The 15164-nt window shown below is 41.5% G+C and overlaps 1 protein-coding gene across 5 annotated transcripts in view; it reads right to left on the reverse strand.

Annotated features, from left to right (window-relative positions):
• Positions 1 to 15164, reverse strand: part of CALD1 (caldesmon 1) — a 198109-nt gene that overhangs the window by 21786 nt on the left and 161159 nt on the right. For 4 of the 5 annotated variants that reach the window (XM_050915438.1, XM_050915440.1, XM_050915439.1 and 1 more), the window contains 4 exons: positions 10582 to 10728; positions 7925 to 8987; positions 7186 to 7269; positions 1993 to 2141 (listed from right to left, as the gene is read on the reverse strand). In XM_050915438.1, the coding sequence (XP_050771395.1) occupies positions 1993 to 2141; positions 7186 to 7269; positions 7925 to 8987; positions 10582 to 10728 (1443 nt within the window). The remainder of the gene's footprint in view (positions 1 to 1992; positions 2142 to 7185; positions 7270 to 7924; positions 8988 to 10581; positions 10729 to 15164) is intronic. The other variant, XM_050915442.1, reaches the window with a different exon arrangement.

Below are 15164 nucleotides of genomic sequence, written 5' to 3' on the forward strand. Positions count from 1 at the left end.
TCTCATGCAGTTTACAGTACTTCCCCTACTGGTTCTGCATAATCCAAAATAGCAAACAATAAACTGGCAGTAAATCTCCTTATTTTCCTCCACCTCCCAAACTCCTCTGTTTTCAACAGATTCTGGGAATCTCTGTTCCCTACTGTCGACATTGGGAAATTAGTATTGCGATGCTGGGTGGAGGAAGAGTTTCGTAAGCACCTCTTTGGTGCTAAGAAATAAAGTTGGTTGCCAGCTTTCAGACAAGGAGGAAAAGGAAAGAAGTGGTTTGTGGGAGCCAAAAATGTCAGAACAATGTGAAAAAACATGTTACATCATATTTAGGACTTTTGCAGTCCTGTATGAGAATAGGGAGGAAGGCAGGTGGGAGGGGAGATGGAAAGGGGAAGCCATAAAATGGGGTTTTATTCTGTATTTCTCTTACTGACTGACGTAGACAAACAAGACACAGATAAGATTTTTCTTTAGCCTCCACTACCCTATTTTATTCTCAATCCTCACCACTGAGAGTTAGCCAAGTCACATGCTTCCTAACTAGTATCTGATACGTTCATGTAAAAACAAGAAGAAAGATAGTTCCAAACAAAGCCCAACAATGTGGGGGCAGTTCATTAGAAAATAGGCCAAGAGCCTTTATTCGTACCTAACAACCCAACGAACACTAGAGCCTCTGCTGATATTGCCAACCCAAGTCTTCTATTCAGCTGATAACAGGCTATTAAAAACAGGGTTCTTCCAACATTTGGGAAATAGTAGAAGAAAAACAGAAAAATAAAAAAGGGAGTGGAAACGCAAATCTACATGTTGCCACTAAGGCCTGTCTCCCACAGGAAGTAAAGCAAATGAAAACACAACAAAAATATTTTTAGAAAACCATTCTCATGTTATTGATGATGTGACCCAAGTCATGAAGTAGGACAGTTCTGAGCAAGGCCAATTCCCTGCTGTTCCATCTCCATCTCTGTCTGTCTTTTGGCTTTAGGTCAGGGGGTCTCCAGGGACTTTTGAACTGCATTTTATTTTGAGAAAGTTTGTTTTTCCCGGAAGAATCATGAGGGGAATGCTGAGATACAACAGCAAATCCCATCTGCCACGCACAGATTTCTCAAAGTGCCTGGAGAGCTTAACCTTTTCTTTGCCTGTGTCAACATAAAAGAGGAAGGGAGGTGCAGAAGGAAAAAAAAATTACATTTCTAACCTATTCATTCCTGGTTTTTTGCTAAAAGGAAGAACTTCTGCTCTGCTTCTTGTATCCCCTCCTTTTAGCAGGCAGAATCCTTTTTTAATAAACTTTTCACTAGAAATTTGTTACCTTCATTGAATTTCCCAATATAGCCATAAGGCCAGTATTTCCTTGAAAAGAAAAATAAAAATCAAACTGCGACACAGCTTATAAAGAGACAAAAAATAGAACATTTTGGCTAGGAGAGCTTTTCACCTAACTGAAAAATCACTTTTATAGAAAAGCCATTAATTTCAAGGTTTGCCTTGAAATCAAGAGAGAAGCTCTTTCAAGAGTTGCCAACTGGATTGTGCTCCTTACTGATATGCAGAGTCTGATTAAAAGCAGGTAGGTAATTGGAAATAGGTTACTTCAGTAAAGGTTGAGATCTGACTTAAAAAATTAGAGAACACAAAATCTGGGCTGTTGTGATTATTGGCCTCTGTGCAGATATTAGAAATAAATGTTCTTCAAGGAAGGAAAGCCCCAGAAGAGCAAAAGTAAGCTACTTATCTCTACTGAGGGAGCCAGGCTATTTACATCTGCTCTCTGTACTTCATTTTGTTACTGCAACAATGTGGGGGCAGTTCGTTAGAAACAGGCCAAGAGCCTTAATTCATAACCTACAACCCAATGAACGCTAGAGACTCTGCTGACATTACCAACCCAAGTCTTCTACTCAGCTGCTACAAGGCTATTAAGCAGAGACCCAGAGATAGCCCTCTGCTCTGCTATAACATAAGCAAGCCCAATGCTTACTTGGAACTTACCCAAAAGCATTCTCAGTAGATTTAAGTTTTGGGGCAGTGAATTCACGTTCTCCGTTCTGTGCCTTTTGTTCAGGAACTCCCTTCTTACGATCCCAGATACTTTTCATTTCCTCTTTTGGTGCTTTTCCTTTATCCTTGTCATCTTTTACCTGCTCAGGAGATACCGTAAATCACAGAACAAAAACAAGACACAAACAAACAAAAAAAAGAAGTCACGATGAGGCATTCTAAATAACAGCTGAGGAACACAGATTTCTTGGTATTAATGATTAACTAAGCAACTATCCTCAAAATGTTTAGTGTGCTTTATAGCAGAAGTAGTCTGTAAAGCTCTAAACTGTGACCAACCACCACTCTGCTGTCCTGATCTGAATTCAAGATGAAAACATCTTGAATAAAATTATCAGTCTTTTGTGAAAGTTTGTTGTGGCCATAGGACTATGCTACGCCATTGCTTCATTCTGCAACTGCACCCCACTGAGGCACCCCAACCCTCTTCCCTCCCGCTGCAGCATCATTCACCTGTTGCCTATTAAGATTCTAGGTTGCAAATTCTTTGGGACTAGGCCTGTTGATACATTCTTGGTACAAGGTTTAGGGCGTTGGGGCAATAAAAATAACACATAACCTTCACCGATTGTCAAGTTTGCTCGACAAAGTTCACACTCTTTCCAGTGTCATAGCAGATGGATACTTCAGTATTGCAAGAATAATGGCCAAAACACAAAACTATCTTTATATCAGAGTAAAACTTACTCTGACAAAAAGCACAATCCTACCAGGGGCTAGTCATGGATAGTGTTATCAGACATGAGTATTTAATCCTACGAAGAAGCAAATGTTCTCTCTGGAAACACTAGAGCAAAAATTCCCTCTGTCCTTACAAAGCTTTGTCCTGTAATTCTTAACAGTAAGCAAATATATTTAGTGCATGGATTTCACTCTCCAGTATTCCTTCAGAGTTACAAGCTTGAAGTATTTATCAATACCACAGATGGCCTGATCCCAGCATGCTGAGTCATGGCTAGATGCTGATAAGAGGAGGAGGATATGGACTGATTTAAGTTTTTTATCCTCAGGTAGGATTATTCCCACTCAGTCAGTTAGACTACTAGCCTACATAAACTTTCAACAGCAGCAGATGAAACATTTACCTCCAAAATATTTATTTTTTTGTTCTTCCTCAGCTGTACCATGTTGGAGGAAGATTCTAGCTGGCAAGCAAGAAATACCTTCTGTGAAAAATTAATATGAACATCTTTAGAAAAAAAATACTTCTGTCCCTTGGAAGCCTTTTGCCATCCCATTTGCTAAATAGAAAGAAAAAGAACTTCCATAACAGTCCTGTCTGCAACACAACTGCTTTTATGGTGTTCCAAGCTGCACCTTGAAATAAAAAACTAATACACACACACACCCCCAAATCAAATCAAATATCTATCCTTCCTCATCAAAGAAGAACTTCTGGAGATGTAATATCTTCACCAACAAAGGATGAGTTCAGAATCTTCAACGTCAAGATCTTCCTAAGGCGTTGAATTAAGCTGCTGAGTGAAGTCCCAAGGTCAGCCTCTGACTTTACCTGAGGCCAGTTTGCTTGCTCACAGAAACTGATATGACGGACAATGCCAAGATGGCACACGCTACAAGTGAGTCCTGGGTGGTTAAACTACTTGAGCAAATTTGCCACTGGTGAGGGATGTTGGACACAACCCACAGAGGCATTTGCTCTGCCCTGAGAGCAGGCAGCAGCGGTGCAGATTTCTCCCACCCTCTCCGGCCAATGGGCTTTAGCCACGACCTGGCAGAAGCACCCTGAGGGACAAGAGGGGAGTTCAGTTTCCATGACCGTGCATTCTTTGGCCATGATGCTATAACTGCTAGCAAACAAGGCCATTATTAGTAGCAGCCTCAAGGAATGGTTTTTTGTTTTCTAGGAGCTGGGCTGAGACAACCAGGGCTATTCATTGAGCCTAATAAACGCTATCAGACAGTAACATCTTTTGGGTGCTCCCAAATCTGGGTAAGATGTAGCTAGTGATCATGTTCACAGCAAAATACTCTGCTGCCTGTTAGCAATCTCCTAACCCTTCAGTCCCAGTCAGGGTGATACTGAAACCAGTGACGTTGATTGTTGCAAGATTTCGCATGCCAGGATGTCTGTGTTGGGATTTTGAAAGCATAGGATTTCCTTTGCTGAGATTTTCATCAAGACCTTTCTAAGTCTCATTAAAAAGCCAATACTTCCAGCTGCCTGATGTATTGAAGTCCACTGGGGAGGGTCATATCTCTTACATCTTAATTGAAATCACTGAGAAAACTAATATTAAAACAATACAGTTTAAAAATTCATAGGTTAGGAAATAGCATTTCAGAAGCCAGTAGGATTTATGGTAATGTGTCTGCATTTGAGAAAACCATTAATACAGCTTGGCGTCTTTATTCAAAAAGATGATAAAACAAGATATTACAGAAACATTTCACAGCTTTTGGGCCCAATCCTTCTCCTACTAATTTTAATGCCAAAACAGAGATTGATCAGCACAGAAGCAGAAACCATTATGTCCCATTCCAAAGGCAGGCAACAGAAAAAGTACTTTCCCTTGTCTCTGCTTCCCTAAATTACAGGCTAATCCAACTTCTGCTGAATTCAGTAAAAAGGACTACACTGACTCCAGCTGGAGTAGACAGGTGGTATTACCTGAACTGAAAACAGTTCACATGCTCTCACAAATCTTGACCATCAAGTCAAGATAGAACATGACCAAAAGCATGTTTAGCTAATTTCCAGCTTTATTTAATTATATTTTAATCTTTGTCTACGCTGCTTCTTTCCTGTTAGGGTGTTATGCTAATATTTGAGAGTTGAGATTTCTAAATCCAGAGAGTTTGAACACCTTCAGACCGCAGTGAATCAGTTACTGAGGTTGGGGTCATTTGGCAAACTTGATTCCTTATTTGGGCTCAATTACTTGGTGATTTAAAAGCTGCGGGCATCTGGGTCTAGGGCTTCCATTTAGAGCCAACTACCATACCCAAATACCATGAGAAAAACAACTGTTGCGGCACGTCTAGCCAAACTGGAAGCAGGAAATACCAGGAGTCTCACATCATGAGAAAGCTTGTTCTTACAAACTTTCCAGGCCACTTTTGAGAACCAAAAATTGTGGGGCAGTTCAGAAAAGGAGACAGATTTTGCTTGCTAATTTGATCAAAACCTGAACTTTAAGGGCTAGATTTTGGTCACCTTAAGAAAGGACATGGGCTTGTGTTGCACAAATGCAAAAGCAAAATCTGATTATGTAGATACACTGTATTCTTCCAGGATCTTGTTCATGATATACTCCCATCCTCTTAACTGCATATATGATTCAGAAATAGGCCTCATTGAATTTGTATGTCCTTGAAGAGTGGGGGAGGAGTGGAGACAGGAGCCTGATCTTGACTTGGTTTGGAGTCTGAGATTGTCAATTTTTCTTCACAAGCTAAGAAGCAACAACTGAGATTTTCAAAACTGAGCAAAACACTTTGAATGCTCAGCTTGATACACGTGCAAAAGATTTAGCTTACAATGGATGGGTATTCAGCATTACACTAAAAGTGGGACGCTCTTAAATTGTCTCAGCTTGACCATTCAAAAATGGAAGCACTAAAATTGCAAGTCACTTCTAAAAGTCTTACCAATTTCCTGGAATAATCTAGCCCTGTGGCTACGGTTTAAAAGCATGATGACAGCTCCAGTGAGAGTTGACTGAGCTCCACCTAAACACAAGCAGGATGATTGTGTCTCAAGTCCCCCCCAAAATCAATATTTGTGGCCTGTTCCAGCCTCCTTTTTACATTTACTTGTAATATTCAAAGATTGTGTGCAACAGTGAATATTACAAGCAGATTCTATGTTATGAAGAACTCTCTTAATATAATCCATCCCTTATTTTTTGCGCAGCTCTTTCCTCTGCTTTCGCAATCGGGTTAATTTAGAGTGATTGTTTAGTTTTTCTAGTGCACTATTCTGAAGCATCTCCATTAGGTCTCATTTAACTCTTTCTCTTTCCAGAGTAACTTATTCTAGTATTGCAAATCTCTCCCTGTTCATTAGGAACCTTTCTTCTAACCATCTTCATCACTTCATTTGCCTTTTCAATCTCATGTGTACCTTACTCAAAATATGATACCTTGGATGATCAAGCCAGGCAACTGGAAATAAAACCTTGTGACATGATTTGCCTTCATCACTCTCTGAGAGTGAGCTAAGCATCTACAGCATGTTCAGAATTAATCCAACAACCAAGGACCCTGGACCGGACCCTCTACAACCCTCAATGCTCCCAAGCAGCTGGACAGGCAGCAAGCTGCCTGTTACTTGACGTCTGTGCTGTGGCTCCCTTTAAGCCACACAGACCTGGCTGAAACCAAATGGCTCCAAACCTCCAAGGCCCTGACCAGTCTCAATGTGTGATTAGAATCAGGGGGTATTTGGTACCCGCTGCATTGACTCAAAAGCACAGTTGCTACACAACATTGAACATGGCTCCCTGTGTCTAGCTGTAACCTGAAGAGTAAATGGTCCCCAAATCTTGTTTACTTACCATACAGTAAAACACCATAGCACCAGCTCCTGTGTTTACAGTAGAAATGCAATGCAGTAAATTTTGTAGATTTTTCTCTTTAAAACAAAAGAAGAATCTTGGGTATGCACAGTTTATACCATAGGGCATTGCACTTTGGGGGAAAATCATTAGTTAAGACAGTCAGGCGGCCAAAGGGCCTATATTATTATTATTATTATTATTATTATTGTAAGAGTAGATCTCAGTCATAGGGAAAAAGTTCACAGTAAAGTGGGAGGAAACCAGGGAAGGATGATTAGTTGATACAGTCCTGAAAAATTCATCCCTAGGGTGCAAACCATCCTTGCATTATTGACCAAACTGAGTTTCCTGAAATGTTTGTTCTAAGACAAACAGGATTTGGTTCTAAAGCCCCAAAAGAACAAAATACTTAAGCATTTACTTCATTTTAACCACATAAGTAGCTTCATCCCTATTTATTTCAGGAGGATTACCCATGTTCTTGAAGTGAAGCACATGCTTAAGTACTCTGCTGAACAAGCAACTTTCAGTTATAGGTCCCTTATTTATTTTCTTATCTCGAGTTTCCCTACAACATCTAAATCAATGGTTTACAAGTTACCTGATCTTTTTTGGAGGTAGGTCGGAGCTTCTCATCTGGTAACTTTTCCTTTTTAGCTTCCACTTTAACCTCTTTTTCTTCCCCCTTTGTTTTTGGGTTTTTAATATTTTTTTTTTAATATGAAAACATTGCATCTGTTTGCACTTTTATTTCTCCACATTGTGTTCATGTACCAATCCTGTGTGCAGCCACATCTCCATCATATGCTGCTGTGCCCACATCTCCGTGTGCAGTTGTGCTCCCTCCACCCTCTTCAAATGCTCCCATTCCCCCATCTGGGCCTTTCTCCCTTGTGTGGCATCATGCTCACATGTCCCAGCAGAGAGCCCTCTCTTGTGATTGCATTTAACACACACGTTCCTCGCATAGTTTACCAGGTGCTCATAATATTTTGTGCCAAGATGCATCTGCCTCTACCTCATGTGTTACTGCATTAGGCCAGTTTACAGCAGCTCAGAAAAAAGGCAGCAAAAAAACCATGCAGAGGTCTGAACATGCAAGGTTTTCTTTGAATGACGGAGTGAGGTCAGGCATGTTGTGCACTGCATTATTAGTAAGCAGAAGTAAGGAGCTTTATTTTTCAAAAGAGAGAGCAAGAGAGAGAGACGAATATTAGTCATTTCAATGCAGGAATAGATCTGTGAGGAAATTCCAATTCAATCTTTTTTTTTTTTTTTCCTTGCATTACATTTCTCACAAACCACAGGTGTCTTATTTTGGTGCAAAATGTTTACTGTACCTGTTTTCTTAGGAAAGCTGCTTGAGGTTTTTCCTCTTGTACTTTCTTCTCTTTTACCTGTTTATCTTCTATTTTCTTTTCTTCCATCTTTTTTTTTTCCTTTAATTTCTCTGCTTCTAGCTTAGCCTTTTCTTCAGCTGCCCTCTTCTCCTCTTCTGCCTTAGCCCTCGCTCTTTCCTCAGCTGCCCTTTTCTCCTCTTCCGCTTTAGCCCTCTCTCTTTCCTCAACTGCCCTCTTCTCCTCTTCTGCCTTAGCCCTCGCTCTTTCCTCAGCTGCCCTCTTCTCCTCTTCTGCCTTAGCCCTCTCTCTTTCCTCAGCTGCCCTCTTCTCCTCTTCTGCCTTAGCCCTCTCTCTTTCCTCAGCTGCCCTCTTTTCCTCCTCTGCTTTCTGTTTTTCCTCAGCTGCTTTCTTTTCTTCCTCTGCTTTTAACCTCTCCCTTTCTTCTGCCTCATGTTTCTCCCTTTCTTCTGCTTTCTGTTCTTCCTCAGCCTTTTCCTCATCCCTAAACTTCTCTTTATCTACAGCATCAGTTGTACTCTGCTCCCCTTCCAGCACAGCATTTGTATCATTCTCTGCTTTGTGTTCGTCTGCATTTATAGCTAGATTTTTTGTTTCTACTACCTCTTCTCTATCTGTGGATTTTTCTGCTGTCACATCTACCTGATTTTCCTCTACAGGGACCTCCTTCGGTTTCTCCTCCTGTACCTCCTCCTTGTCTTTTTCTTCTTTGTTTTCCTCCTCTTCCCCATCTTGCCTCCAGTTGTTCCTTTGGTACGATTTGGTAACCGTTTCCGTTTCCTCAATCTCATAGCGTCCTCGGCGTGTTTCAGCCTTTTCCTCTTTCCCCATGGTCTCGTTTTCTTCCACATTGTTTACTTCTCTCCTGCTGGGCAGTGACAAGCTTCCATCTGTGATCGTGGGGTCAAATTCCTTTTGACGTTCCAGGGCTTCCTGTAGACGTTTTTGGCGTCTCTCCTCCCGTCTTGCCAGTCTCTCCAACAACGCAGCTTCGTCATCTGTTCCCCCTGTGGTTGTAGTACGCTTGGTTTCCTCTTCTGCCACACTACATAAAAGTGACAATTTTGCATTTTAAAAAAAAAAGTCTTTCTAACAGTGTATGCGCTTAGCTATTTCTAGAAAAAAAGCCTGGTGTAACATCATTCCATGGTTTGAAAACACAACAGGTTGCATACTTCAAAATTTAGCAAAATAGTTCCGGGGATTAATTTCGGCATTTCTACATGTATAGGAATGCAGTGTTTCACAATGTGAGAGCCTGGAAAGACTCCCTTCCAGGCCAGCTCCAACAGCCGCTGAAGTCCCCAGGAGTCTTACTGACCTCAGTAGGCACTAGAGCGGTCCCTGACACTTGGAGCAGCTGAAATGTGAACAGCCCTGAAAAATTCATCCTCCCCCTCTGCACCCTGCAGCAGAATACTTGGAAGACCTTAGCTTGCTTTAAGGCCCCCTTCAGCTTGGCCTGAGGTGTACATGTCTTATGCACAGTCTTCCCACCAGGCAAAATTTTTTAAGATGCTACACAAGCAAGATACTTTCTGACTTCAGTGAACTTCTCTAGCAACAAGAAGCTACTCCTGTTCAGCAACAATATCCACAGATACAGTCCATAATAGGATAGCCTGGCAATTAAGGGTGCAGTGAGGTTGTAATTGTCTGTACAGGAACAATAATCTGTTAGAAAATGGAGTGAGCACAGCACCTAATTTAAGACATGTTATTCAACAGCTGTAGGTATCAGGACTGGATCTCGCTCTCAGTCCCTGTAGGTTTTTTAGCTCCTTCAAAATTCAGCTGTTTAATTCTCCTGTGTGCAGGTTTCTTCCCTCTTTCTAGCTTTTTTTTCCCTCTATTGTGGAAAAAGATTATAATCTACAATCAGAAATGTAGCTGTTTTCCTATCTATATCCATTCTTCCTGTCTTTAATAGAATGCTACTTGTGCTCAGTATCTATTATCTTGATATCACAATGTTTATTTCTGGTCTCTTCTATCAATTGTGTTATGACTACTGGAAATCTGGATACATTATTTGTGACTATGTGAAACTGAATAAATGATGGACAGACTGATAGGCCAGCTCTGCCCACTCAGTTTGTGACAAGTGGCACCTCACTCCATAAGCTTTTCTGCTGTTTATAGCTGTATAACCCTGACAATGCCAGATGAGGACTGAGGTCTAGCGCTCACACCCAGCACCTTGCAGGCATGTTTCAGCTGCAACTTGAGGCCTGGGTGCCCAGCAATCCCATGTGCCTGGGCTCCATGACACCATGGCCCCTATAAACAGGATAAAAGCTGTGGAGGTTTGTGAGGCCAGATGCAGTCATGCCTGAGGGAATCTGACAGCAGGATGCAGAGGTGTTTCCCTCCCTGAGCCCCAGCTGAGTTACACCACAGACAGCCCTGAGGACACCCTGGGAATGGGTCATGAGCATGGCCTCAAGCCCAGCTTCAGTGATGCTCCCACCCCACTGTGTAGACACAGCTATTGGCACTCCTCACAGTGTTAGGTCCTTTTCAGAGCAAGGATGGCCAAACCTGGTGCTTTAAGTAGCAAATCAGACCTCTTCAAGATACTTCTTTACTCTGAACAAAAATTACTGTTGACTTGTCAGTAAACATCATCAGACATTTACCTGTTTTGGGCATTAACTTCTGATTTTTCCGTTACTTCTCCTGATAGATCTCCTTCTTCCTTTTGCCGCAGCCTCTCCTGTCGAGCCCGTCGGCGACGTTCTCTGGCGGCTTCTTCCTCATCATCATCATTTCTCTGGTAGGACAGCCTGCAACAGAGCATTAGGGATAGGGAAACAAAGGGTCTATAGCATATAGGACACTGTGACTGAAAAATTACAAAAAGCAGTTGACCAGAGCACAGTAAGCATGGCTGCAGTGGCTGCTCCATATGCTGTTTACAAAATATGCTGTGAAGTTGAGACACATAGTTTCAAAGCTTGGTGTTTTTTTTTTCTTTTTCAGAAATGAACTTGACAAAATAGTCACAGTGGAGGCAGCAGCCACACCACACTGTCAGTTTGCTCCTAGAAAATACCAAGACCATAAAAGCCCAGCTCTGTAGCTGAGTAAACATCCTGCTAGACTGCACCATGATCCTGCCAGAATGCACACAGCAGCATTTGAGCAGACTATCGCTCAAGCCCACATAACCGAAATTGGACTTAGCAAGCAGCTTTTCATTAGCCTCCTCTATCACACGCTGAAAAAGGTGGCAATATTCTAAAATTGAAAGACTAGAAAGCAGGGAGACACAAGTATGACAACGGTTCTCAGTGGTCGGTTCTGAGTGCCAGACATCTGACACCTACAAAATTTTTGTGAGCCCGGAGCCCTGCCAGGCCAAATCATACAAGATCGCTGCTGTGATGAAAGCCTACGGCTGAGAACCCATTGTGTGCATCTAACCCAACAGATGATTACATTTGGTTTCATCCTACTTGAAAAGGAAAGCAAGACATTACAATCCTAATAATCCTGCGGTCCATTCAAATCTTTGCTGAGGTGCATTATTACTGTGTGAGATAAAGGGAAAGGCCTGCATTCCTCTTAGCTTTTTGTGCAGGGAAAGTGAAATAGGAAGCTAACACGTGCCAGACCCAGTCAGGACATTCATTTACTTTACTTCCAGCAATGGTGTAATACATAATGGTTAAGAAGTCACCCTTCTTTACGTAGTCATGCATTTAAGTTAGTTGTACAGCAATGCACATAGAGAAAAAAAGAGAGCTCTGCACCGAGTAAAAACAAGCACAGTTAAAGCTTGCATTTCAAAGAATATTTTAACATTAAAAGCAACTAAACCATCTTGATTTAGTTGTGAATCAGACTCTTTGGGTCCAAGCCTCTCCCATCACCTTGTTCTGGTACTCCTTTTCTCCTTTGCTGAAAGAAGGGTGAAAGTATCGGTTCAGCAGAGATTCAATTATCCCAATTTTGCTTTAAAAAATCAAAAATGGACGTTAAAAACCCAACATGGCTGAGCCAGTTGCCAGACCTAGAACAGCGTTTTCATCCTCAGTGCGTTGAAGGATTTGATTTGCTACTTTCATGCTCCACTTCAAGAGCTTGCAACCTTTTCTTTGTAGAAACAGCTCCTCTCAGAGAGGGTGAAAACCATGAGCAGCATGGCCATGAAAAATCACAGTAGGGGGAAGAGGAAGAAAGGAAGGAGACAAATTAAAAGCACTAGAGGTAACGCAGGGAAGGCAAGGAAAAACACTTCCTGTCATTTGTAAGCAATTTAAAGGGGGATCAACATTTCATTTAGTTCTAGAACAGAAAGCATATGAATACAATAATAAACCAATGGGGTCTTTAATTTGCAGAAGAAAGAGACTGTCTCTGGAATAAAACTGCATTAGCAAACTGACCACAGAAAGCCCACTCATTAGTAAGATGTTCTGGCTGCAAGAAGCCTATGATCTTTTTAGCTCTGAACTCCAAATGTAAGGGCACAGGAGAGGGCATGCTGCTCTTAGCCTGTGGCAGCTGGATAATGGCCATGACTGAGTCGATTCCCAGTGCTATGGCTCAGGATTTGTCTTTGCAGTGAGACAACAGGAGGATGAAGTAGTTTATCCTGCTCTCTGTACCCACACAGAACACTCCTACACAGCAAAGAGAACAACCGCTTTTAAAAGCCTCTTTAAAATGCCTTTTTAAAACCACTAGTTGCACAGAAAACTAAAAAAGGAAAGGAAAAAAAAATACCCGAAGCAAAAAACTCCCACAAAATGGTACCCATTAAATAAGTCAAATGAAAACAGACATGTATTTCCTGTCCTTGGACACTTATCACATAGATCAGCTGTTAAGAAAGCTGACAATCTCTCTCAATATCCTTTTAAGTATATCCACTGCCTCACTGCATATCACAGCGGTTTCCTACAGTGAGCAAGTACACCAGATATGGGCTCCACCCATAAGGATCACCTTAAGTATTCAATTCTGTTCACTAGCATGGATGCATGGAACATCCCCAATAATCTGGAAATAGTCGTATCAACAACTAATAGCAGTATTTTATAGATCTGTATTATATTTTCTTTACAATTATGTTAACACTACTTCCCAGACTGTATTTTTACAGGCTGTTTTGCTTGCCTCAGAAATACAAGCTTTGCTGGAGTGGACCTGACTAGCCGCACAGACAGTAGAGTAGGCTGAAAATGCAGGTTCAGGTTGGCTATGTTAATTAATGGGCTAATGACCACGCTGTGAGCAAACTGACAGCAGGATCATTTATTAAACGATTCAACATAATCACCCTAACTGCCATTGACTTTCCATGAGAAATTCAATCATAGGAAAGATGGTGCAAGTTAGACAAATGCCATTTCTGCTCATGAAAAATATGCTCTTCTGACTACAGTGTTCATCTCACCATCCTCTCAGTCCTCATGCACTGAGTTTGTTCACCCTAACTCAGATGGCATATCACTCTCTTTTCCTTCGTTATCTAAGTAGCTTCCTCCTCCTCTGCTGCCTAGGGTGTCAAACTAATTTCACACAGAAAGTAAACCACAGGCAGACACATGAATTCATGCATCCTCCACTGGGAGTGGGAAGACTGACCCTCACTCTCCCACTGTCACAGCTCTCCCTAGCTACCCATCACAAGCAAAATCAATTTGGGAGCTCTTCAGAGCTTATCTTCCACTTGCCTACATCTTTTGACATTCTTTAGACCAAGAGTAAACAAGTAATAAAAAGTATGAATCCAAGATTTCAGCTCTGTATATCAGACAGATGGAAATCTGATGATCCACGCTGGCCTGTGTTGTTTCTCCACCCTTGGAGAACAGCCTTGCTGTCCAGCATGCATACACGCCCCACAACTAAATTAAACTAATCTTATATCCATTTGTCTCCTTCTGCATAACTGTTCAAAGTCTTTGCAGGCAAGTCTCTCTCTCTAGTTAGCTGTTCCAGCTATCTCAGGCAATGAGAGCACAGCACAGCATGATTTCAAAGAGCTATGCCAAGCCTTCTGATACACGACACCTCTTATTAAATATTCAGATGAAAAGATGATGACTTGGAAACTGTCCTACACCTTGTTACCAAAGATAACACACTCTTGGTCTAAATATCAACTAAAAGAAAAAAAAAAAAGCAGTGTTGGCTGCTTCTCCTGTTACCTTCTCTACGTTTCTGACATGAGAAAAAGCAGTGTAACCTCTGTGCATTATTGGTAAGTTGTTCTAGTAAAGCATTAGTGTTGAGTCTATCATACTTCCCATGCAGCACAACTCAAGTACAGGAGACTGAATATCTCATCTATGTGAGAGGACGTTTCCCACCACGTAGGTAGGGATAACAAGTAACAACAGATGTTCTGCCCTGTTGAGCGGGTAGGACAGATTTATATCTCCAGGACTGAAATCCCAAACCTGCTGAAGTCAACAACAAATCTCCTGATTATTTGAGTAAGTCTAAAATGCTACCCTCAGACGGAATGGGGGGACTCTAGAGCCTAGAGCAGAGAATAACTCTGCTGGATTGGGAATATAGGTGATGAGGCCATCTGCCTCAGAACTTCTTCAGAGAGATTCGGCACCGTCTCTATTCTACGTCGAGTACTGAATTTAAATAAAGTTATAACCCAGTAAGAAACTTGGTAATAGCTAGGATGATTATGGGCTGAAACCATTTCATACAATCCAGCTTCAACTGGTTTCCACTTGAAACCGCAAATCAGTTCAAACATTATCTGAGGCACTTTGGTTTTAGAGTTTCTTGCCCAGTACTACTACATTATTATTATTGCCTGAATTATGACAGCACTGAAATTTCCTGATCAAGCTCAGGGGCTTGCTACAGTAGGCATTTTATAAAGACAGGGGAAGATCTGGTCCCTGTTCTAAACAGTGTGTATTCTGATTAAAGAGAAACTTAATAATTTGTAGCACTACCTGCCCTCAGTGAGTCGTAAGCTAAACCTGATGAATCTGAATTCTTTTTCATTTTTCACAGGGGTAGAAATAAAACAACACCTAATTTAAGCTGAATCACACTACTCTATTCTAGAGGGGGCAGGGAGAAAGAAGAGCTGTGGATCTGAGCTTTGACTCCACTTCAAGGGTGTCAGAAATATGTGAAAAATTTCCAAACATGACAAAAGCCTTTAAGACTAGATTTTTAACTTAAACAGGCAGCCCAGATCTGCCTCTTCTTTCCCCCATGATTCACTCAAATGCCA

The sequence above is a fragment of the Gymnogyps californianus genome, chromosome 1 (genome assembly GCF_018139145.2).
Source record: "Gymnogyps californianus isolate 813 chromosome 1, ASM1813914v2, whole genome shotgun sequence".
Lineage (NCBI taxonomy): Eukaryota > Metazoa > Chordata > Aves > Accipitriformes > Cathartidae > Gymnogyps > Gymnogyps californianus.